The sequence below is a fragment of the Giraffa tippelskirchi genome, chromosome 10 (genome assembly GCF_054371585.1).
Source record: "Giraffa tippelskirchi isolate mGirTip1 chromosome 10, T2T-mGirTip1v1.2.pri, whole genome shotgun sequence".
Classification (NCBI taxonomy): domain Eukaryota; kingdom Metazoa; phylum Chordata; class Mammalia; order Artiodactyla; family Giraffidae; genus Giraffa; species Giraffa tippelskirchi.
Genome location: NC_137284.1, coordinates 115,901,360 through 115,924,897, shown reverse-complemented (window position 1 = coordinate 115,924,897; position 23,538 = coordinate 115,901,360). Strand labels below are relative to the sequence as shown.

At 41.6% G+C, this 23,538-nt stretch overlaps 2 protein-coding genes and 1 long non-coding RNA gene across 8 annotated transcripts in view; 1 reads left to right on the top strand and 2 right to left on the bottom strand.

Annotated features, from left to right (window-relative positions):
• Positions 1-7,224: 7,224 nt before the first annotated feature.
• Positions 7,225-12,708, bottom strand: CYCS (cytochrome c, somatic). Its single transcript, XM_081533858.1, has 3 exons — positions 12,649-12,708; positions 10,718-10,894; positions 7,225-10,607 (listed from the first exon to the last, which is right to left on the bottom strand). The coding sequence occupies exons 2-3, from the start codon at positions 10,884-10,886 to the stop codon at positions 10,459-10,461; spliced, it is 318 nt and encodes a 105-aa protein (XP_081389984.1). The 5' UTR covers positions 10,887-10,894; positions 12,649-12,708; the 3' UTR covers positions 7,225-10,458.
• A 130-nt stretch (positions 12,709-12,838) lies between these two features.
• Positions 12,839-22,509, top strand: LOC145523498 (uncharacterized). The gene is made up of 3 exons (XR_014066628.1): positions 12,839-13,801; positions 15,585-18,856; positions 22,067-22,509. It is a non-coding gene; the product is annotated as an uncharacterized LOC145523498 (long non-coding RNA).
• The window catches only part of SPMIP4 (sperm microtubule inner protein 4), a 34,175-nt gene continuing 30,576 nt past the window's right edge, over positions 19,940-23,538 (bottom strand). For all 6 annotated transcript variants that reach the window (XM_081533853.1, XM_081533852.1, XM_081533855.1 and 3 more), the window contains one exon: positions 19,940-20,974. In XM_081533853.1, the coding sequence (XP_081389979.1) occupies positions 20,171-20,974 (804 nt within the window). In that variant the 3' untranslated portion in view covers positions 19,940-20,170. The remainder of the gene's footprint in view (positions 20,975-23,538) is intronic.

The following is a 23,538-nucleotide window of genomic DNA, read 5'->3' as shown; positions in this document are numbered from 1 at the left end:
CAGCACACTCTACACTGCCCAGGCTCCGGAATGACTTTGGGGTGGTGTCCTCATGGAACCAGGTCTGCTGAATAATTTTTGACCATTTTGCATGACACTGGTCAACTCCAAGCCTGATTCTCAGAGACTTTGTAGGCTATTTTGCACTCCTTAATAAATGTATTTTCTGCTTTAAAAAAAAAAAAGAAACTTGTTTGTGGCATCAGACACTGAGAGTTACAGGTCAGGAGGTAGAGTTGTATGACAAAGAGCAAGGGCTTTGGAGTCAGAGATCTGTTTTTGAATCTTAGTTCTATTGCTCACTGATGAGGAGTTCAATGTCTCTCAATTTCTTTCCTAATAAACACAATGTAGTCAACAATTACCACCCTCCCCTCCAGCTGCCCATACCCACCCTCCCTTGCACAAGATTGTGTGTTAATTAAATAAGACCAGGCATAGAAAACGCGTGATTATGCATTTTTCGTGAGCTTCAGAGCTATAAAAAGCTACCATTAGTGTTTTTTTAATAAGGATCTTTGACCCTGCTTATCAAAATTGTCACAAAATAACTCATTTAGAATTCAGAGGAGAGAATACAACCTACAAGAGTGCTTTCCAGGCTTGTATTTGGGGGATAAATTGAAAAACAGGATGCAATATACCTGGGAATGTCAAAATGAGCCTTCTTTCACGACTGAATTGGAGCGGGCATAACACTTACTCCAGAATTATCAACAAGGAGAAAGGAGTTAGCCACAAAATAAAATCAGGATTTAGAAAGCAGGCAATCCTGACTTTCAGAAAAATTAAGAAAGTCCAAGTATTATTCACTCTGGCCTGGGATGTAGAATGAAGCTAGTTCGAGGGTTGGGACATGAACAGGACCAAGATGCTGTTTAGATTGTGAGGAAAGAAAGAAGGTCATCCCTCTAGTATTAAAGTGGAGCTCAGATACCAGGCAGGGTTTCCCAGGTGGCATTAGTGGTAAAAAACCTTCCTGCCCATGCAGGAGACATAAGAGATACGTATTCAATCCCTGGGTCAGGAAGATCACCTGGAGGAGGAAATGGCTATCCACTCCAGTATTCTTGCCTGCAGAATCCCAGAGGAGCCTGGCGGACTACAATCCACAGGGTCACAGAGTCAGACATGACTGAAGCAACTTAGCATGCATGCAGATACCACGCAATTGCTTTGCTTGCAGGTCCAGGGTAAAAAGGGTGAGGGGAGCAGTTCAGGAGCCCTGATATCCACCTGTCTCTGGTGTGTGGGGCTAAGATGAAGTTGCCTGCAACTGCGCTTGGAAGATAATGTAGAAACAATTAGAACTTGATAAGATAAAATCTTGGAGAAGAGGGAACTGCAGGGAGAGGTGAGCTAACAGTGTGCAGCTGCGTTTTCCCTTGGAGCAATTAACCACTCTGGGTGTGGGGCAAAAGCCTAAGAACCAAAAGGGCTCGGGCAGAGGACCTCTGCTAAAAGGCAGAGAAAAGTCTCAGGGAGGAAGAAGTGAAAAGTAGAGGCTTGAAAGATGAAGGTCTCAGTTAGGAGGAAGGGGCAAAGTCTGTGCCCAACACCTAGCCCTTAAGGCATCTGCCAAGCTTTCAAGTTGAACAAGGCAGGAAGCTAGGAAAGCCAAGCAGAAAGACTCTGAAGAACAGACTCAAGCTTGGATCTGTCTTGCCCTGCTGAGGAGACAAGGGTAGAAGTCAAGATTCACCTTGGGATGAGTCCAGTCAACTCCCCAGGCGTTGCTGAGAGGTATGCTTTTACATGTTAGGTTTGAAGGACCTGTATTGGTTTCCCATTGCCATTGCCACAAACTTTATTATCTTGTTGTTCTGGGCCATCAAAAGTCTGAAATGGGTCTCAGTGGGCTAAAATGAAGGTGTCGGAAAGGCTAGCTCCTTCTAGAGATTCAAAAGGAGAATCCTATCCTTGTCTCTTCTACTTTCCAGAGGCTACCGGCAGTCTTGGTTGTGTCCGTATCACTCCAATCTCTGCTTCTATTGCCACATTGCCTTCTTTGATTCATCAAGTCTACCTGAATAACCCAGGATAAACTCTCCATTTCAACATCCTTAACTTCATCATATTTTAAAACTCGCTTTTATCGTAGGTACGAGGGATTGGCTCATGGACATATTTGGAGGAGACCCTTATTCATGCTGTTTGGGGGCAGAGGGACAGAATCCAAATAAAGATGTCTAAAAAGCAGTTGAGTATATGACTTTTGAGCTCAAGAGGTATTTGGACTATAGCTATAGCTATGAAGTCACTGGCATAATTGTGCTAAATAAGTCACCTCCTATAGATACCTCTGATATATGTGTCCCTATAGTAACGGTTGCTCAAATTGTTTTTCAGGAACACGGAGCTGGTCTTACCCAAATTAAACTAGTCACGACCACGGACTGGGTGACTGTTCAATAGATGACCTTTTGACATCAGAGGGCCAAAAACTTCACCCTCAGATCATGTTAATGACACCATTTTCTGAACATACATCCCATGAAGAAGCATGTAACTCAGATACGTCTGTGCAGAACCCCAATTACTTTACCTTTTTCTTATCTTCAGTCATCTTTCCCCACACCTCAGACCACCCTGCCTCCTTATCCCACAAATATCTTGAGCCCCTCACCTTCATGAAAGTGGAATTAATACTTGTTCTCTTGTCTCCGTGCTTGGCTGCCTTGTGTATAAACCCATTCTCTGCTGCAAGCCTTGGCATCTCAGGATTTGGCTTGTTGTGAATCAGGCAAATGAACCTGGTATGGTAATATAAGGGATGGATGTTATCAGCTAGGATTAGAATCAGCTGCATGTAACAGAAACTGAAACAACAGTGTATTAAATTGTTCAAGAAGTCTGGACTAGTATGACAGCTTCACCAGGTCACCAGTACTCCAGTCATTCCACCTGTCTTTCTGCTCGGCCATCCTCAGGTGCAGGCTCCTGAGGTGCATGGCTCAATGATGCAAGCCTGAGATGGCTGCCAGCAGTTTTGCAATCCCATCCAGGTTCCAGGCAGGAAGAAGGGACAAAAGGAAAGTTCTCCTAGCTGAGTCAGCTCTTCCCAGAAGTCCCACCTAACTCACTTTTACTTGACCCACTGACCACACCTAGGAAGTGGGACAGTGTAGTCTTTTATAGGTCCATTACCACTCTGAAAAATAATAAGGTTCTGTTACTAAAAGTGGAGAGGAAAATGGTATCAAGTAGGCAAACAGTAGTTTCTTCCAGAGTGGACAAAAAGAGACCTACAAATGAAGTTAAGAAAGAATGGTCAGTGAAATAGGAGAGGAACCAAAAGTAGGGAGCCTGTGGCTGTGTCCTGATTCGATTTCATTACTGGTAATTGGTCTGTTCATATTTTTTATCAATATTTCCCCTTGACTCAGTCTTCGGAATTTGTATGTTTCTAGGAGTTTATCCATTTCTTCTCCAGTGTCCATTTTGTTGGTGTCTAGTTCACAGTAATCTCTTATGATGCTTTGTATTTCTGTGGTGTCAGTTGAAAGAGGCTTCTCTTTCATTCTTGATGTTATTTGGGCCCTCTCTTTTACTTAATGAGTCTGGCTAAAGGTTTACCAAGTTTGTTTATCTTTTCAAAGGACCAACTCTTAGTTTCATTTTTCTTTTTAAAAAATTTTTCCACCGCGCTGGGTCTTGGTTGTCGCATGTGGGCTTTCTCTAGTTGCAGCCCGCTGGCCTACTTTGTTGCAGTGCTTGGGCTTCTTATTGCAGTGACTTCTCTCATTGTGGCACACAGGCTTGCTCTGTGGCATGTGGAATCTTCTTGGACCAGGTAATCAAACCTGTGTCCCCTGCACTGGCAAGTGGATTCTTATCCACTGTATCACCAGGGAAGTCCTCTTGTCTTTCTTTTAGTTTCTATTTCATTATTTCTGCTCTGATCTTAGTATTCTTTCCTTCTACTAACTTTGTGTGTGCTTAGTCATGTCTCTTTGTGACCCTTTGGACTGTAGCCTGCGAGGCTCTTCTGTCCATGGGATTTTTCAGGCAACAATACTGCAGTGGGTTGCCATTTCCTTCTCCAGGGGATCTTCCGGACCCAGGGATCGAACCTTCGTCTCCTGTGTCTCCTGCATTGCAGGCGGATTTTTTACCCGATGAGCCATCAGAGAAGCCCAATTTTGGGTCTTGTTTGTTCTCCTTTTTCTAGTTCCTTTTGGTGCAAATTTAGGTTATTTGTAAGCATTGGTTCTTTAACTATTTTTCCTCCCTTAATATTATGTGCATACCGAAAAATTTAGTCTCTTAACCTAGTCCGATTTATAAAGTTAAAAAAATCTATCTCATAGATCCCTTCTCAGTCTCTAACCTGTGTACATGGCACACAGTGTTTGACTAGCATGGTGATATTAAAAAAAAGTATTTATGTACTTTATTCATTTATTTATGGCTACATTGGGTCTTTTTTGCCGCACATGGGCTTTTCTCTATTTGTGGCGGTGGGGGCTACTCTCAAGTTGTGGGCTTAGTGCAGTGGCTTCTCTTGTTGCAGAGCAGGGCTCTAGGGCGCACAGGCTTCAGCAGTTATGCTGTGTGGGCTCAGTATTTGCAGAGCACACGCTCAGCAGTTGTGATGCATGGGCCCAGCTGCCCCGTGGCATGTGGGATCCTCATGGACCAGGGATCGAACCTGTGTCCTCTGCATTGGCAGGTGGACTCTCAACTACTGGATCACCAGGGAAGTCCATATTTTCTTATATCACACATGCCCCATCCAAGAATTATATGAGCTGCTGGTTTCCAGAACCGACATTCTCTAGCTGTGTAACTACTGAATATTGCTCAAGATAAGTTAGCAACCATTGTGAGGCAAGAACCTTACAGATGGACCCTGCTGTCACCTGGATTGTCTCCAGATAAATCTTTCTGGGACAGGGAACAGTGGTGGGCTAGGGCCAGCCTCCTACACATTTCCTACTCTAACTGCCTCTAATGCATACTATTTCCATATTGATTTGTCTCCTTTTTTGTTGAGATTACCCTCAAAGGTTCAGGAGAAGTTGGCGAGGGCTGGCATCATCCTTGTATTAAAAACTATGTCTTGTATTAAAAACTATGTTAGGTTACTGGAAAAGTTAGACATACTTAGACAATGAATGTATGAAAATTAGGTGCCCACTTAACCTTCTGACCAAATGTCTCAGACCCCCTCAAAATAGCTCCCAAAGTAAATAGCTCTCCATTTACTTTGGGTGTTGTACTTCATTGATTCTTGGTCCTGGTCACTAATAGAGAATGAGACATCACCTAATGAGCGAGTTATTGGAATTATGGACCTGAGTCACAGATATAAATCTCTAATTCCCGGTACTTCTCTCCCACTAAATCACTTCAGTTAAAAAAGTCATTCCAATAAGTGTTCTATCCCTTCCATGCAATCTGCCCAACTGCTAATCTGACAAAGTGCCGTGTCCAGCCAGTTCAAAATTAGGTAACTTTAAGGGTTTACTGAATGCAAGGCAATACACCAACGTTCTCTTGTTTATTCCTCACAACAACCCTAAGGATGAATATAATTAATGTCAGTTTGCAGATGAAGAAATTAAAGGCACAGAAGAGTTAGTGTCTAAGATTCTGTTAAGAAAGCATTAGCAGAGAGATCAGAACTCTTGGGCTGTCTTCTTCCATCATTCATCAATAAAAGTAAGAAATTCTTGTCTTACTGACAAAATGGTATGCCCCAACTTATACCAGAGTTTCTTTAAAGTCAAAGAAAGAAAGAAAATTCATTAATTTAAAGAAAATTTATTAATTTCCCGTCATCCCCAAACCGGAAAGACTTGTTGTCTCTTGGCCCAGATTTATGACCCCTGTCTAATTCAGGTAGGGATAGCCACAATTTCATTAAACTTATAAACTGAGTAAGAAAAGCCATAATTACCAGAACTTGGGCAATATTTTTTCTGTTGGGAGTGTGGCTCCCAATGCAAAGTTCCTGCACCTCAGTGAAAATCAGCGTTTCTTTCACTTTCTATGGGAGAGGACAAAGGGGCTGGGAATGGGTGTTAGATCGACCATGCTGGGGCATCTGTAGTATCTGGAGTTATGTTTGATGTAATTGAACATTCCAAATCATAGCTGAATTAAGAACAACATTGTTGAAGGCAGGGATGGGGGATGACCAAAACCTTCCTTGTATTCAAGAAGTAAATTTCTATCTGAAATAGGAGGCAAGGTCATCTGCTGTGAGAGCAGGGAGCTGGGTGAGGTAACAAGCCTGAGGAGCATGAGGACCTTCTAAATTAACAAGGAAGATGCAGAGAGAACAGATATAGGGTTTCTGATGGTTTAGTTGAATCAGATAAGGTTACAGAGGTATTGATCCACAGAAGTGTGTGATTTTCTCAACCAGTACTCAGATGCATGTGGAAACTTGGGACAGTGTGGAAGAACAAGCAGACTCCACTTGTTGAGGGCTGCAGAAGCACGGAACCAGAGAAAGCTGTCTTTAATAACAAAAGAAGTGTGGGAGTTCTATAAAGAGGCTGAGATGACTATATGACACTTTGGAAGGCAGTGTCAGTACATGTGATACTACCAAGGTAATGTACCTGGGTCCTGATCTTTGGGAGTAACAACCTGAGTCTGTTTCCTTAGCTATAATATAGGGACAATTCTTCCAGTGAGTTAGTGAGGGTGAATACACCTTAACTATAAAACAATTTGGTGATAGTTGGACGAGAATTTGGGCAATGTCATGCTGACTTGGGTTACTAACAGTTACAGCTATATGAGCATAAAGATTTTAGGATGCCTATTTATTTTGTTCCATGAATATGTGATATTTGAATGAGGGACGTAAAAAAAGTAAGAGCAGTCAGGGGTTATCAAATTCCTGGAGTTGTCAGGGCCACTTGAGAACAGAAAGCTAGGAACGACAATCAGGTAATTACTAACCTTGGAAGCAGTAATTTTCCAATATGTGACTTTGAGGGAATTGGATGAAGATAGTGTTTCAGTGCTTACCAGTTAAAGAGTTTTCACAGATGCCACTCAGTGAATGCTTATAGCAAGGCTTATGAAGTAGAGATTATTCCTATTCTCCAGATGGCAAAAAAATGCAGTTGTGCAAAGCTCTAAACCAGAGGCCAAGAACTTTCCTGTGAAGCACCGGTCAGTATTTTGGGCTTTGTGGGCCATTAGGTCTCTTGCAACTACTCAACTCTGATGTTGCAGCACAAAAGCAGCCCTAGATAAGACAAGTGAATACAGTGGCCACGTGCCAAGTTTTTACAAAAAGCTTTGGGACTGCTTACTAACCCCCACTCTGAACATAATTTTTCCATTCCCCAAACCCAGCATTCTTCATTACAACACAAATAAAATTAACTAGTCCAATGGTTGTTCTTCAGAGGATGCTGCTCAAGCGATACACACATATTTAATGGCATCAGTGTGGAACACAGGCACAATTCTAATGAATAAAGAAAAAGCAAACTGGAAGCAGCTCATTAATATTTCTGGTAAAATGGAGTTAGACTAAGACCAAACTATGGTCAGAGTAGCTTGGTTGTGGTTTCAGCTGTCACTCATCTAGTTTTTTTCTTTTCCCAGTGTAGACAATATTTACTGGCAGATGCTAAGTACAAGAAAAATGGTAAATCCAGAGGGGCTGGAAAAGGAGGAAGGGCGTTCTCCCCTCCCCTAAGTAGGAGGACTCTGTAAATCAGGTCAGTGGGTCAAGAGCATGTGACTATGGCCACTCTGGAGCCAGCACCCCTCAAAGCTCCCAGGTAGGCCAACTCCCTTCAACATGTGGAAAGAAAGCAACACTCTGGAAACAGTATGGGCTGTATCCCAGTCCAGATACTTGCCCCCTGCCCACGGCATATCTCAAAAACCTTCACAGCTCAGTGCAGTGGTGTTAAAGAACTGGGCCAAGCCTACCCCTCTCCAAACACAGGTATCTGCCATATGCTTCAGTTCCCCTCTTCTCAGTGATCTGTTAGGTTGGACTACTAGGTCCTGCTAGGGGCCCAGCTCAACCAAGTGAGTCGTTTCCATAGTTCCCTGAGCCTAGTTAAGGTTAATCTCACTTCTCATCTGTTTAATAGTTCAGTTGGAATCGAAGAATCTCTGAGATCACTTCTAGTTCCAATACTGAGACCTCTAATATGACTAAAATAGCCAACTTAACCAAAGCTCGAGCAAGTCAATCTCTTGCTGTTTTTAAAAACTGTCAATGATGTATCACTTACTACACATTAGCCCTATCATTATGTATTTGTGTGGAAAGATATGCTACATAACAAGACTACTAGTCAAGTTCCTAAAAACCTGGACATGTTTACCCTTTGAGAAATAATGTACCTGTTTAGCTTTTTGAATGAACCAAGAAAGCCTGAGGGTATGACCAGAGTTTCCAAATAACTCAAACTCCAAATAAGATAACCTGGAATCCAAGTGTTATTAAACAAGTGGAAATCTAATTTTTTGTATACTTCTGAGAATGTGAACACCATGACAGTGGTCTGGGGAACAAAAAAAAATGCAGCCAAAGAAGCAGATCAGTGTGTTACTTCTGCACTGGAAAGTGTTAGTTGCTTAGTTGTGTCTGACTTTGAGATCCCATGGACTGCCAGGCTCCTCTGTTCCTGGAATTCTCCAGGCAAGAACACTGCAATGGGTTACCATTTCCTTCTCCAGGGGATCTTTCCGACCCAGGGATTGAATACGGGTCTCCTGCATTGCAGGCAGACGCTTTACCATCTGAGCCTCCAGGGAACCCCGAATGAACTATAATTAGAATTAACTACAGAAACTTATAATCACTAGAGGCCCTTATTGAGTATAACTGGCCTAGAACACAGCAATTCTCTGACAACACAGGCCTTAGTTGACTTAGGAAGCACAGAAATCAGTCAACTCCCTGGTCTCCATGTGTTCCCACACTGGTGCAGAACTCTTAGAAGCTAACTGCTGTACTGACCTGGATACCACCTGAATTATAGCAGGCTTCTGCTTCCCCAAATTGTTTTTGCCCATGTTCCCAGACTGACTTCTTTGCTTTTTCACATTTCTCCAATGACTGAAAATAAGATTCACAAGTTACACGGTGCTCTATCAGGCCTTACAGGCCTAAATAAACATCCCCATCACTTTTGACAAGGCCTTCTCCCAGTTCCCTTATTGTCACACAGAAATGGCTCTCACCACTGGCACAGACTTATTTTACCAACTGAGAATTTCTCTCAGTATTCTTTATGGCTTAGTTCAAGTTCACCATTCCATAAAATTTCTAGGGACTACACTAAGCATGTATGGCACCAACTGTATGAATAATTTAGCACATAAACTATAACCATACACTGTACATACCATAACACTATGACCAGAAAGTCTTCTTTCTACATTTGGCATAAATGCTGAAGTGCTCATTCTGGCCAAAGAAACTGAGTGGATGACTGAGGTGTTGTTCCAGGGCAGGCTGTCCTAGGAGACCAAGTAAACACAATCTACTACTATGACTAGTAATAATGTCGCCTGTTTGGGCTACTGTATTTTTCAACCATTTTGGTATGCCATTAAACCAAGTTAGAAAAATCATGATCTGTGACTCTGTTTTTTAACTCTTAAGCCTTATGACCAGTTTACAAATGTGAGCTAATGATACAGCCCCTCTACTTTAATCCTTCTAATGAGTTGGCAAAAGCACCATTATCAATCACCATATACAAGTAGTTCCACAGTTCTGTTTCTGAATTCCTGTTTAAGAGACAACCCTGAATTATACTTAGTCTGACTTTGTGAAGAGTTAACAAGCAAAGTTTGCTAACATATTTTGTCAGTAAATTTTAAAAGCATCTGATCTTAAAGATCATCTACAAAATGTGAGGTGCTAAATACTCTTTATTTGATGCTATACATAAACCACACTAAAATGCCTTTCATTAAGTAAAAGGCTAAATTTTAGATAGAGAATTTTAATTAAATTGGCATAGTTTATAAAACCAAAAAGATAAAGGGGACTTTGTCAGTGTATCTTCAATCCTTGCCTTAACAGGCTAGTGAACACAACTGGAAACACATGCAAATCCTCCTCTGTTCTATGAGACAGTGAAGGGACCTTTTCAGTGTTTAAATATATTAATATAACCAGTTATAGAAATCTAAATATAAAACTAATCTCTTATAGGGTTTGAGAAGGAATTCACCATCTCCCTAAAAAGTTTAATATTTCTTATTCAAGTTCAATCATCTCTTTAGAACGGGAAAAGTGACAGTACTTATTGAACTAGAATTACTATCAAAATTAAAAAAGCTGACCATATTTGTTTAGCCACAAACCAATCTTATTTAAATCAGGACTGTCCAACAGAATTATTCCATCAGCCGTTCATGATCTGAATTCTAGTGTATGAGATCAATTTAAATATGGTACACATAAAAAGTCATGAGACACTTCTGTTTCATAATAAATAAGGCAGTGGCCAACTATCACTCATTGGTAGCTTTTTTGAGATAAGCTATCAAGTCCTCCCTCTCTCCCTTCTTCTTAATGCCAGCAAAGATCATCTTTGTTCCAGGGATGTACTTCTTGGGATTCTCCAAGTACTCCATCAGCGTCTCCTCTCCCCAGGTGATGCCTAAACAAGGAAAGATATATTGTTGAGCATGTCACACTCCTGAAAGTGTTTACCATAGGTTACATTCATACAGTTTGTGCTTGGGTTAGTTAACAATGCCCCCCTCTTACCTTTGTTCTTGTTGGCATCTGTGTAAGAGAATCCAGGAGCCTGACCTGTCTTTCGTCCAAACAGACCATGGAGGTTTGGCCCAGTCTTGTGCTTGCCTCCCTTTTCCACAGTATGGCACTGGGCACACTTCTGAACAAAAATCTTCTTGCCCTTCTCAACATCACCCATTTTTAAATCTAAAAACGAATGACTCAGCTTAGTAATATTTTCTCCAAGTAAAAAGTACAGTAGATTCCAATCATCAACCCCAGCACTGACACCAAACTTAAATAACAGGTTGAATTTTGTCTTACTTAGTTCACTTGCAACAGATTCTTTAAAACCAAAAACACTATCTGGAAGAATTTCCTTGAAAAACACATCTCTGTGAGTTTCCTCTGCATGCTCAGTCACTAAGTTGTGTCTGATTCTTCATGACCCCATGGACTGCAGCCCACCAGGCTCCTCTGGTCATGGGATTTTCCAAGCAAGAATACTAGAGCAGGCTGTCATTTCCTCCTCCAGGGGACCTTTCCGACCCAGGGATTGAACCCACATCTCTGGTGTCTCCTGCACTGGCAGGCGAATTCTTTACCACTGAACCACCTGGGAAGCCCCTCTGTGTGTATAAGTGCCAACTAAAACTTGGCACTTGCCATCAGCCTATACAAGGATTAAGGCACAAGTGGCTGCACTCGCTGACCTTCAACACATTCTGAAAGGATTTCAGGGTGGAGCAGGAATGAGGCACCCTGGGCTCTGAGTAAACTGGCAAAACTGGCCTTCAGATAGATCTTTTCAGGTGAAAATTTTATGACCCCAATTCTTTCATCTCCTCATTCTCTAGAAAAGCACTAAAATCCTTAATGGTGGTACCTGTTCCTGCTGACTAGCAGCAAACCTCTGGTAAAAGTGTGTGTTTGACTGCATGGTACCCCCATTCATGAAAATCATATACTGTACTGACATTCCCCCCCTACCTCTTCAGAGCAGTTTCTCATCTTCTAGGATATACTCATCGTTTTGCCCCAAAGAATACTTAACTCACAATTCTCATGTTGGGCATTTTTTTTTTCAGTTGACGTAAGTGATGAAAGGTTAGAGGTCAGGTAAGCAAAGTGGGAACCTAGTTCAAAGCCATTTCAAAAGAGGAGACCAAGATCAGGAAATCACAAATCCAATTAGGTTGAACTGCGATCATATTAAATCCAAACCACCAAAATTCCAACTTTTAAGGCCTCATTATTTATTCATATAATTTAAAGCCCCTGCTCTCTGAAGAGAAGACAAAATACCTTTTTACAAAAATGGAAATCTTTGTTCATTCAGTCTGCTCACGTCACTCTAAATTGCTTTGCTGTGGTAGGAGTTCAGCAGCCGCTTTGCGATCACCCAGGGACCCCCATCATCCAGCTCTGGCCCCATCATCCAGCTCTGGGATCCCCGGAAGTGACCACGAGGTCATCCATCCAGGCTTGTTTCAAGGAGACTGTGATGAAAACCACCCCTCGGGCGTGCCTCAGCACGTTAAGGAGGGAAGCGACAGGTGGCCAAGAAATTACTTATTGGAGAAGCAATCGTTTCTGCTCCTTTGGAAGGAGGACGTGAGGCGCTGCGCTCAGTCCCCGCACTCCCGCCCTCACCTCGGAGGAAGTCTTGTCTACCATTGCCCCAGCTCAGCAGTCCCTATAACGGAGAACCGGCGTCTCGGTAAGAATCGCGACCAAGCTGCCTCCGAGCTTTCAGAACCTTGACTGACCCTACTACCTAGTTGGGGTCTCAAGCCGTAGCCCACTGGGTTCTGGCCCGGGGCAGTCTAGCTGGGCGCCACTCCCTGCCCGCTCCCTCGCCCCCACGCGCGGGTCTCAGTCCACCCGCGCGGCCCCCACGCAGACGCACGCATTTGTGGCTCAGCTTCCTGCCTGCTGCGGCCTCCGCGCCCAGCGCTCACCGTTCTTTCTCTGTGCGCGATCGACAAACGCCCGCTCACAAGCCGAACGTCCCGCTTTCTAAGCCCAAGGACACGCCGGTACGTGCCTAAGTACCGGTGTTGGTGTAACCAAACCGGCCCCGCCCTCCGGGCCCCTGACGTGCGTCCCGGCGACCGGATACGCAGTGACGTCACCGCGCCTCATTGGTTCGGGTCTCCGGGCGCGGACTCTGGGCGCGCGCATGCCGACTAGCATGCTTGGGGGTGGGGGTACAGTGTTGAGTGCCCTTCCTCTCCCGGCCTTTCCTTTCTGGCAATTACGACAGGCCATTAGAGGTACGACACCGAGGTTGTGCCGGAAGGGGCTGACCTCAGTCCTGGCCTTGGTGTGCTTGCGTCTGCCGTAGGGGAGGGTGGAGGGGAGTCGAGCGGTGGATCGATAGCGTTATCTTCTTGTAAGGTAACCAGTCTCGTGCTGGTTGACGTAATGCTCTTTGAGCAGCATGTTGTGTCTGCTCGGAGGGAAACGATCGACTTGGACACACCAGAGGTCTCTTGGCTGTCATCCCTTCAGCTGGAGACCTTTACCCAGCCTCGGTCGTATTTCCGCCGCTGGCGCCAGATGCACCCAACAGAAATAGCCCGTAACCAGGAAGAGTTAGACACGAGCTCCTGACCTTGTTCTTGTTTCGCCTACCCGCTGTAACTTTAAGTTATCTTCTTCCAAATCGTCCCTTGATGGAGCCCTGAAGACTAGAGCAGCTGCTACAGTTGAGGCAGAGACTGGATTATAGTTCTGGCCCCTCACCTGCTGGCTTCTTTTTTACCACCTGCTTTTCTACACGTGCTTCTCGCGTTTGTGTGCAAAAAAAGCAAGGGGTGTGTGCGACCAGCATCCAGAAAGAAACATTTTTACATGACTAGCGAATCTTTGGAACTCTGTAGAGGATTTGCGTTCCATCTAACCTAGGTGAAGCTCATGTTCAAGCAAGCTGATGTGGTTGGAGTCGTTAGAAATACAAGGGACTTCTGGCGGTCCAGAACTTAAGACTCCTCGTTTCCAACGCCGGGAATGCGGTTGGATCCCTGTTGGGAGGACTAGAATCCTACATGCCTGCACGGCAAGGCCAAAACCAAACAAACGAAAAAACAGGTTTGATCACTACAGCTTCCAGTAATCATACTTTTCCTCCACCACTAGCTCTCATTCCAGACATCCCCAGTTTTGTCACTGGGAAATTTCTCGACTCCTGTCCTTCAAATTCAGCCCCCCGAGTTTGACTTTTTCCTCCTTTCCCATATTCTGTCAGACGGTGCTATATTCATTCAGTCAAGTGTTTATTGAATACGTACTATGTGCCAGGCACTGTCTAGGACGGTGGAGTAAATCAGTGAGGACTTTTTCTCTGGCAGAGCTAATGTTCTAGCATCCTTCCTTCTGCCTCCAATTAAGCAATAGATTGTTGTTTAATTACTCAGGTGCGTGGGATTCTTGGGACCACATGGACTATAGCCTGCCAGACATCTCTGTCCATGGGATTTCTCAGGCAAGAATACTGGAGTGGGTTGCCATTTCCTCCTCCAGGGTATCTTCCCCACCCCATTCATTGAACCCCTTCTTGGCAGGCAGATTCTCTACCACTGAGCTATCTGGGAAGCCCCAGGCAATAGATAGTAGTAGGTTAACCTAGATTATCTTAGACCCCTCTTAAACCACTGGTCCTATAAGTTCTCCAGATCATCTATCTCCTTATACAAATAGATTATTTTTATTGTTTTCTGTGTCCTGATTTCCCATTTTCCTGTCCCTAATCTCACACACTGCTGCCACAGAAGTGCTGTAAAACAGAGAAGAAATCACAACACTTGAATATTCAAGACCTTCTGTGGCTTTTGGAATGGACCAAGATAGTGTTTTAACTGTAATACTGGAGTAGGCTCATTTGACTAGCTACCCAAGTTTTTGAAAAACCGAGCTCAGTTAACACCTTGCAAATTCAGTCCGTATGTTTGAAGCCAAGTCCTAATGTTGCCACCCATATCTCTTCAAGGAATACTTGGGCCTTAAATAGATAGGTATTTGTTCTATTTCAAATCTTCTGTGTATGTGGTATCAGAAGTTACTAGCCTTTGTTCAGTTGACTGATGGGGAGTAGCGACATTGTGCTGGTACTGCAGGCCATGCAGAATTAGCAATACATCAAGTGGCCTAGTGAATTGATTGACATTTCAAATTTATTTCCATGAGGGGGAGAATAGAAAATCAGAAGTCCTTAACACCTTTACCTAAGGAAATTGGGGATAAAGACTTGTTATTGAAACTAGTAGGAAAATGAGAAAGTGAACAAGAGCAAAAATGAACACTTGGCACATTCCTGTAGTAAAGCAGATACTACAACCTTTGTGCTTAATATCCGTGTATTCAGGTTCTAAAGAGATTCATAGTGCTTACCATGTATTCAAGATACCAGAGAGAATTAGTTGAGAACAGTACTATTCTACAAGTTGCCCAGTTCCATATTTGTATATCTTTTCTATCTCCATCTTTTCCTATTGTAGTGGCTGGTAAGGGGTATAACTATTATAAAACAAATGCCTTAGATTTCTCCTTCCATCAGCACAATGGGTGATATATTTTTTTAAATGTTCATGATAAGAAAAAAATCTAGTAAAATACCACCCCCTTAAACTAAAACATCTAATGAGGTTGCAAGAAAATGAGGGAAAATAAGTGTAGTTGGAGGCAGGGGTGAGGCAGGCAGCAAGAACTGAAAACTGTGATAAGCATAAGTTGACTCTAGAGACACCTTGTGGACATTTGCTGAAGTGAAAGAGCCTTAGGCTTTAAGAGCATCTCTGGTGGCTCAGCATCTGGTGGCTCCTTCAGTGGAGGAGCTGTGTGTTCGATCCCTGGGTCGGGAAGATCCCCTGGAGAAGGAAATGGCAACCCACTCCAGTACTCTTGCCTGGGAAATCCCATGTACAGAGAACCCTGGCAGGCTACAGTCTGGGTTGTAAAAGAGTTGGGACATGACTTATCCACTAAACAACAACTGCAGAATGGAAGTAAAGCTCATACAAAAGAAGAGTAGTGGAGTAGGGAGGGGTCTCAGTTGGCTGAGACCCCTGCATAATGGTGAAAAACTTGAATCTAAAGGATAAAATAGTCTGCTCATTGGCAAAGGGAAGAACCAAATTAGTCTTGTCTGGCTTGGTCTTGGGTACTGGATGGGAGGAAAAAGTATCCTCTGATAATTCATAACCACAGGTCTGTCCACATGGTGGTTTAAGGTTTGATTTATTTCACCTGCATGGTCTGAGGAGCCTTTAGCAGAAAACTGAACAAGTAGTTGTAGATAGGTGATGTGTTCTGGTGTCTGGCAAAAACAAACTCAAATCTCCAGAGAAATATCTCAGTCAACCCAGGTTCCATGTTTAAGAAATGCTGTGCATGAGATAATAATGAAAACCAATAAAGAGCAAAATTACAGTCACAAACGGCCACAGGTGTTGGAATTATTAGATATTGTTGAAGTAAAAACCTTACTGAAAAAGAGAGACCTCACATCACTATGGAAAGAAAGCAAATGCATTTATTACTGAATAAGCACAATATAAAATAGCTGTATGTAGGTAATCTAGAAGAAACTACCAAATCAAAATAAGACCTTACACAATTTATACAGCTAAACTAATTATAATCCTTTTATCTCATGATGTTTTTAGCTAGCATATAAGATGAGGCTTTAGGATCAGTAGTGCCCTATTTTCCATTTGGCAGCACTATTGTCACTTATTATTTGGATTAATGGTAACCTGTTTTCCACAGGAGGACTTGACATCACAGTTTGTGGCCAAATCCTTCTTAGTTAAGTTTTTATTTTTTCACATTATTTCACCGTAAGTTCACTTGGGAACTGTGGTAGCCATTTGTTTAATGAGTTGTCCTCATCCAAAAGAAAAATAAAACTTTTATTTTCCTGAGAAATAAATGGTTACACCTGCATTAAGCTCCCAAGGTGAAGCTCTATCTACCTGCTGCTGCTAAGTCGCTTCAGTCGTGTCCGACTCTGTGCAACCCCATAGATGGCAGCCCACCAGGCTCCGCCATCCCTGGGATTCTCCAGGGGGAGTGGGTTGCCATTTCCTTCTCCACTTTTTTCCTTTATAAACAGAGAAAATAAATTTTATTTACCTTTACAATATATAACGTGAAGTGATATTTGAAAACATTTAGATAAAGAAGGAAATGAAAACATGTGCAACAAACAAGGGACTATCAGAAATAATGTGGCAGATTTTAAAAAGAGATAAAAATAATTTCTGTAAATGAAAGTTAAAGTCACTGAAATAAACTTCATATATAGGGTAAGCTTTATACAAAATTCAAGGACAAGAAAGACTAAGCCATAGCTGTAACTAAAGGAAAGGATAATGCCTACTGTGATTCTGAGAGGACAGGCTGGGAAATAGAATGAGGAGGAACATAGCATGTGAGTTCTTGATATTTTAGTGACTGGATTATAGATTAATTAATTTTAAAATATATATAAAATAAGTATATGGGCTTCCCTGGTGCCTCAGTGGTAAAGAATCCGCCTGCAATGCAGGAGATGCAGGAGACTTGGGTTCAATCCTTGGGTCTGGAAGATCCCCTGGAGAAGGGCATGGCAACCCATTCCAGTATTTGTGCCCAAAAAATTCCATGAACAGCCTGGCAGGCTACAGTTCGTGGGGTTACAAAGAGTCAGATATGACCGAAGCGACTAAGCGCGTGCGCGCGCGCGCGCACACACACACACACACACACACGCGCGCGCACACACACACACACACACACACACACACACACACACACACACACACACACACACACAATAAGTAAATATATCCAATCATGCTACATTAAAAACTCAAAAGATGGGCCACAAAGCACATTTTAAAAACGGGTTTAAAAAAAAGGTACAAATGAAAGAATTGATGAAATGGAAGGTAGATACAAAGAAATTACTAAATGTAATTTAGAGGACAAATGGTAGAATATACAAAAGAGAAATTAGAGAAGTTAAGACATAAGAAAGATAGTATAAGGAGGTCTATTTAGAGTTTCAGAAGACTAAAATGGAGAAAATTAGGAGAGGCCTGTGTTTGAAAATATAAATCTGAGAATTTTCCAAAACTGATGTAAGACATGAGTCTCAGATTCAGGAAGCACATGAATGCAAACAGGATAAACAAAATCAGCATTAAGACCTGGTGATGGAACATCAGAACTCTCTAGACAAAAGGAAGTATTTAAAATAGATGTAAAAGAGAGATTATCTACTTAAGAAAATTACAAGTAGATATATATCACGCCTCTCAATAGCAACAATGGAAACCAGAAGTCAGTAGAGTTACTGAAGAGCAAACTCTACCGAGTCGCTGTGTGGTTGTCCTCATTTTGGTCCTCATTTTGCCTATCGAGGTCCAATCCCCCCACCCCCACCCCGACTTCTTTGCCGTGTTGTTCAGTCACTAAGTCATGTCTGACTCTTCGTGACCCCATGGACTGTATAGCCCACTAGGCTCCTCAGTCTATGAAATTTACCAGGCAAGAATACTGGAGTGGGGTGCCCTTTTCTTCTCCAGGGGATCTTCCTGGATTAGGGATCAAACCTGCATTGGCAAATGGATTCTTTATCACTGAGCCACCAGGGAAGCCCATCCCCCTCACCTTAGGCATACCCCAATATGTTTACATGTCAGAAGATGTGGAGAATCCTGTAAGTCATGTGATTGACTTTGTTGCTCCCAGTTTTCCCCAACGTTATTTTACCATGTGACTTTTTGCTTTCCACAATACCTAATGTAACGAATATAACTAGTGCTACAGAATAAAATTTGGAAAAAATTCCATAATTTTAGCCCAGAATACTTTTAAAGAGGGTGTAACCAAATGACATATTGGTCATGAAACAAAAACAAATATTAAGTCTCAAAAAAACACTCAGAAATTCCTCATGAACTTTCCATGGTAAACTGTCTAAAACATACCTCTTGGCATGTTATCAATAAATGAGTTGATTCCATTTAGCAGTCATATAAACTCTTGGTGGACACCTTCTAAAAATCATGATATTTGGCTTTAGAATAATAGATATCCAGCCATCTGCTATGGTCTGAATGTTTGTATCCCCCTCCCTGGAAATTTATATATTGAAATCCTAACTCCCAAGATTATTAGGAGGTGGGAGTCTTTGGGATGTGATTAGTTTCTACCTGCAATACAGGAGACCCCAGTTCAACTTCTGGGTTGGAAAGATCCAATTGAGAAGGGATAGCTACCCACTCCAGTATTCTTGGGCTTCCCTGGTAGCTCAGGTGGTAAAGAATCTGCCTGCAGTGCAGGAGACCTGGGTTCGATCCTTGGGTTGGGAAGATCCTCTGGAGAAGGGAAAGGCTACCCATTCCAGTTCTGGCCTAGAGAATTCCACAGACTGTATAGTCTATGGGGTCGCAAAGAGTTGGACATGACTTAGCGACTTTCACTTTAGTTCATGAAGGCAGAGACTTCATGAATGGGATTAGTGCCCTTAAAAGAAGCCCAGAGAGACCCCTTGCTTCTTTTAGCAAGTGAGGTTGTGGTGAGAAGATGGCGGTCAATGAGGAAGCAGAGCCTTACCAGACACCAAACCTGCCAGTGCCATGACCTAGACTTCCCCACCTCCAGAACTGTGAGAACAATGTTTGTTGTTTACATAAGCCACCTAGTTTGTGGTATTTTGTCATAGCAGCCCAAACAGACTAAGACACCATCCTTTCTTGCCATAGAGTTCATCAGTTACTAATTAAAACATTTCTAGATCTTTGCAATAAAATCATTTTTTCTTCATAAAAGAAATGGTTATGTTTCTCTATCAGAAGGTGAAAGGAAAAGAAACATCCAACTTGGAATGTGTGTGCATGCAGGGCATTTTGAGTTTTGTCTTTCCTACTAACTTATTTTGTCCACATGTTTACATAAAGAACAGGGCCCACATATTTATTAAGGTAATGTAGTTTGTAGAGCTGTCGGTCCCTCAGTTAACTGGGCTTTTGAATTTTGTCTTTGTACCTAGTGTTATTTTATACAAACATTTACCTATAGGGACAGTGCCCATATATTTATTTTATTAAGGTACTACTATAGTTTGTATAGACATTTGTCAATTATTGGGAATTTGAGTTTTTTTCAAATATTTTTTGTAAAATTTTGTCATACACATTGTTTATCATGATTTTGGAAATATTCCTTGGCATATAATTTGAAAATGAGATTAAAGACTATAAATTTTTCTGGTTCTATTTTATTGCCAAATTGTTAAACTTTTGAAGAAGTCAGAATATCACCTTTTCTGGGTTCTTCTGACCAGACCCTAACTTAAATACCTGGAAACATAAACCTCATTAACAAGCTCATTATGGCTTCTCCAGAAAACAGAATCCAGCAATGAGGAAGAAATTCTGTTATATTTTTCCTTTTCTTGCAAGAAGCTGGGTTTTGAAGGGAAGGACGAATAGCTCAATTATAGAAATAATAGGAATTATGGCCATAGAATTGGTGTTTCTTTCCCAAGTGCTCTTTATCCCTGAGGTCTTTATAGTCTTCTAGAACTGATTTATGGAAACGTTTTTGTGCAGCAGTTTTTGAAAAAGCATTCTTAAGCTCCAGTAGGTCCGTTTGAGGTTTGGCCACTCCAGCTCTAGGAATCCAATCCAGGATAGGTTTTGTTTCTTCATCATCCTCCATATTCAAGGTCAACTGTTCTGGCGTACTTAAAAAGTGTTCAAAATCAAAAGTTTTCAAGTCTGGTTTACTTTGTAAACTACCAGGCTTACTAAGGCTAACAGGGTTTTTGTATATATTATACTGATTTAAATGTTCATAGGGAATGTAATGATCTGGGTTACAGTAAGGTATAAGTTGGGGTTTTAATGACAGCTGTCTCCAGTACAAATCTTCTGTCTTTTTAGTATCTGTGATTTTTGGAAATGGTTTTACGTCGTAAGTATTAGCCAGATCTTTTGTTGGGTAACAGGATGGGAGTGCATAGGTAGATAGCAAGCTTTGTTCTTCCTTAATCTTTTCTTCAATCTCCTGGTTTTTATGTGTCACACCTGCAGGTATGTTATCGCTCAGAGCCATCATTTCCGTAGAACTGGGCACAAAGGTATGAAAAGTACACAAAACTCTAGGGGTACAGTCTGGACAGGAAGATGGTCTTTGCTCGAGAATAGCCTCCAGAGGACGTCGGTTCTGAATCAGTCGGGCAATTCGTCCTTCCAAGGGTCTGGTGGGCTTTAAGGCAGGATGGAATTTTTCTTGCTGTGGTGGTAGGATAAAAAAGAGAAAAGCAACTAATTAATAGACCTAGCATTGTCAGGATATTGCCACAAATGGCAGGTCAAAATTTATACCTATTTTCACTATCTGAGCAAACACAGGATGGGTTGGAGTAAACACTGCAATGTTCACTGATATTTAAAGACATTGAAATTTGGGTCCTAATAAACACATGTTTTTATAAGGAAAGGGCACATTTTTACTTGGCTATAGAGAAATTTTTCCATGTAGGAACTCTTTGCTTTCAGACTTTCCAAGATATAAAAGAACTTACTGGAATAAAACAGGTCATGTTTTATGATGATATCTGTCACCAATAGATGATGTTATAAGTTATGTGCAATTATTTAAATCTCAGCCAAAGCCTTCTTTATTAGACCTTCTTAAACCTTGGTTGACTCAGAATCAGCTTTGGAGTTAGCAGAAAATAAGATTCCCAAGCTTGGTCTTCTGAGATTGTGATGCAGAGGGTCTGCAGTAGGGCTTAGGAATCTGCTCTCTTAATAAGCATCTCGAGTGATGCTAAGGCCAGTGATATGCTATGCTTGGAGAAACACTGGTCTGACAGGGACTTATCATAGCTGTGCTTCTTTTTGAGATGTTTGACAAATATTGTGAACTCAATCATGTCTGGTAACTGCAAAAGCAATGAGTGTGTTTAAGGGGTTATTAATAGATACATGACTGGGGGGAGGGGTAAAAGGAAGAGGGAGGAGTTGACTTGGAAGGGGCATGAGGGAACTTTCTAGGAGGATGGTAATGTTGAATATATTGATAGGGGTTTGGGTTACAAAGGTGTATGCATTTATCGAAACTTATTGAATGTACACTTAAGATTTGTGTAATTGTAATGAAGGTATGTGAAGTGAAGTGAAAATCACTGAGTCATGTCTGACTCTTTGTGACCCCATGGACTAAACAGTCCATGGAATTCTCCAAGCCAGAACACTGGAGTGGGTAGCCTTTTCCTTTTCCAGGGGAATCTTCCCAACCCAGGGATCGAACTCAGGCCTCCTGCATTGCAGGCAGATTATTTACCAGCTGAGCCACAAGGGAAGCCCAAGAATATTGGAGTGCGTAGCCTACCCCTTCTCCATCGGATCTTCCCAATCCAGGGAACTGGCGTCTCCTGCACTGCAGGAGGATTCTTTACCAACTGAGCTATCATCTTAAAAGAAAAAACTAATTTAAGTCCAATTAATGGTATGCATTTTTGAGGTTCCCAGGTGGCTCAGCGGTAAAGAATCTGCCTGCAATGCAAGAGGAGACTCGGGTTTGATCCCTAGGTCAAGAAGATCCCCTGGAGGAGGGCATGGGGACCCACTCCAGTGCTCTTGCCTGGAAAAATCCCATGGACAGAAGAGCCTGGCAGGCTACAGTCCGTGGGGTCCCCAAAAGTCGACTGAGCACACATGCACGCGCACACACACACACACACACACACACACACACACACACGCTGAGTGTTTAGGATTCAGTGTAAATCACAGATTTACACTGAAATGCAGAAAAAAAAAGTGAATTTATTGATGTTTAGCGTGATGGCAAGATAGATAGATGTGTGATAAAATAAGTATAGTAAAATGCTAACGGTAAAATCTAGACCATGGGTATACAGGTCTTAACTGTAAAATTATTTAGACTTTTCTGTATGTTAACATTGAACATTAAACAGTTTTATAATCTGTTTAAGAAAGAAAACTAAAAATGAATGAATGTGTGACAATGATGGAATTGATAGCAAAGATAATAAAAATAAGAATGGTGAAAATATAACTCTAGTTTGGAATTAGAAAAAATAAGGACTTGGGAACAGCTTTTTGAAAGCTAATCTGTTCATAGTTGGAAGAGTTTGCATACTGTTACCAATATATTTGTTATTTCCTTTAGCTAATCAGATTTGAATAGATACTATGAAAACAAGAAAAAAATTTCTTTGAAATACAGTTAAATTTATCATAAACAAGAAAGTATATAATATATTATATCTTACTTTGATGGTATCCCTATATGCAAGAAGCAGTCATTAGTACCTTTACTTTATTCTACAACAAAATATTTCATACACATATTTATCACCAGTAAAACATGCCTTCTCAGACTCCATTATTTATGTTTTAATTAGAAACCAGCAAGATTCACTGAAACTTTCTTTTAAATTTCCAACTATTTTAGGCATATTTTATCTTGTTATTAATAAAAAATTTAGGTGTTGATTTACTTGCACAATAATTTTGCACATAATATACTTGATAAACATCCTTTGTATAACTGTACATGTATTTCCTTGTAAAAATGATAAAGCTGCTCCCTGAGGGCTGGACTCTACAGGCTTAAATCTGTGGAAATCTGGACAGCTGTTGAACACACCTGACAATGTCAGAGTATATGTACAGTCTTCTCTAGCCTTAGAGAATGCTTGTTACAGGTAAAAAATAGAGGAAATTAAAAACCTTTTAGTGAATGATAAGGCACAGTCTGTGGAACTACTTCTAGTGTTATGATTTATTATATCAGCCTGAGAAATATTGAAGGTATATAAAATA